At 46.8% G+C, this 1,025-nt stretch overlaps 1 protein-coding gene across 1 annotated transcript; it reads left to right on the forward strand.

Moving 5' to 3' along the window:
• The first annotated feature begins 284 nt into the window (after window positions 1-284).
• LOC130846181 (cornifin-like) lies at window positions 285-784 on the forward strand. Its single transcript, XM_057724268.1, has one exon. The coding sequence runs from the start codon at window positions 285-287 to the stop codon at window positions 576-578; it is 294 nt and encodes a 97-aa protein (XP_057580251.1). The 3' UTR covers window positions 579-784.
• Window positions 785-1,025: the final 241 nt, after the last annotated feature.

The following is a 1,025-nucleotide window of genomic DNA, read 5'->3' on the forward strand; positions in this document are numbered from 1 at the left end:
GCTAATGTAGGTTTTCAGAATCACCAGGAAGAAAGGAAGCATAGAGAAAGGATCCACTCCCATGAAGCAAAATAAATCACCTTTAAACTTCTCCTCTTGAAAGTGTACAGGAATCACCAAAGTTTCCTTTGATCTCAAATTCAGGGAAACAAAAATAAAGAGGAGAGGCTCTCATTTCTGAAGGGGCATGAAATAAGATATTTGTCATTAGACTTGGCTTTCTCCTTCTTTTACCAAACCACTGAGTCGGCTTTTCTGTCTCCAGGTCCAGTCACCTTTGAAGCATGAGCTCCTACCAGCAGAGGCAGCCCTGCATCCCACCTCCCCAGCCTCAGCAGCAGCAAGTGAAACAGCCCTGCCAGCCTCCACCTCAAGAGCCATTTGTTCCCATAATCAAGAAGTCATGCCACCCAAAGCTTCCAGAGCAAGGTTATTCCATATTTCCCGAGCCATGTCCCACCAAAGATCCTGAACCGGTATACGCCAAGGTCCCTCAGCCTGGCAACACCCAGGTGCCAGAGCCATACCCTTCAAAGGTCATTCCAGGCCCAGCCCAGCAGAAGGCCAAGCAGAAGTAACATGATCCACAGCCATGCCCTTGAGGAACCAACCTCCAGATACTGAATAGTTTCTTCCTTTCTGCTCCTGTGTCTTCATGGTGTCGATCTTGTAATCAGTATTGTCTCACACTGAGTCACAGCCTCTTTCTTGTTTACATCCTAAAAATATGTGCTATGAGGTTTTCCTTACACACTCTGAAGAGTCCTCTGAGCTCTGAGTTATGCAGGAGGCCTTCGTGGCTTTGCTAGTCTTCAGTTGCTCAGGGTTCATCTGAAGGGGGAACTTGGATGGGAAGAAATGCATGTTTCCCTTCCTACCTCTATTAAAACACCTTTTTTAAGCTCTTTATTGGACTATAATTGCTCTACACTCTTGTACCAGCTTATGAGGTACCCCAAAGTGAATCAGCTGTATTTATACACATATCCCCACATCCCCTACCTCCCACGACTCCCCCCCCACCC

The sequence above is a fragment of the Hippopotamus amphibius genome, chromosome 1 (genome assembly GCF_030028045.1).
Source record: "Hippopotamus amphibius kiboko isolate mHipAmp2 chromosome 1, mHipAmp2.hap2, whole genome shotgun sequence".
NCBI classification, from domain to species: Eukaryota; Metazoa; Chordata; class Mammalia; order Artiodactyla; family Hippopotamidae; genus Hippopotamus; species Hippopotamus amphibius.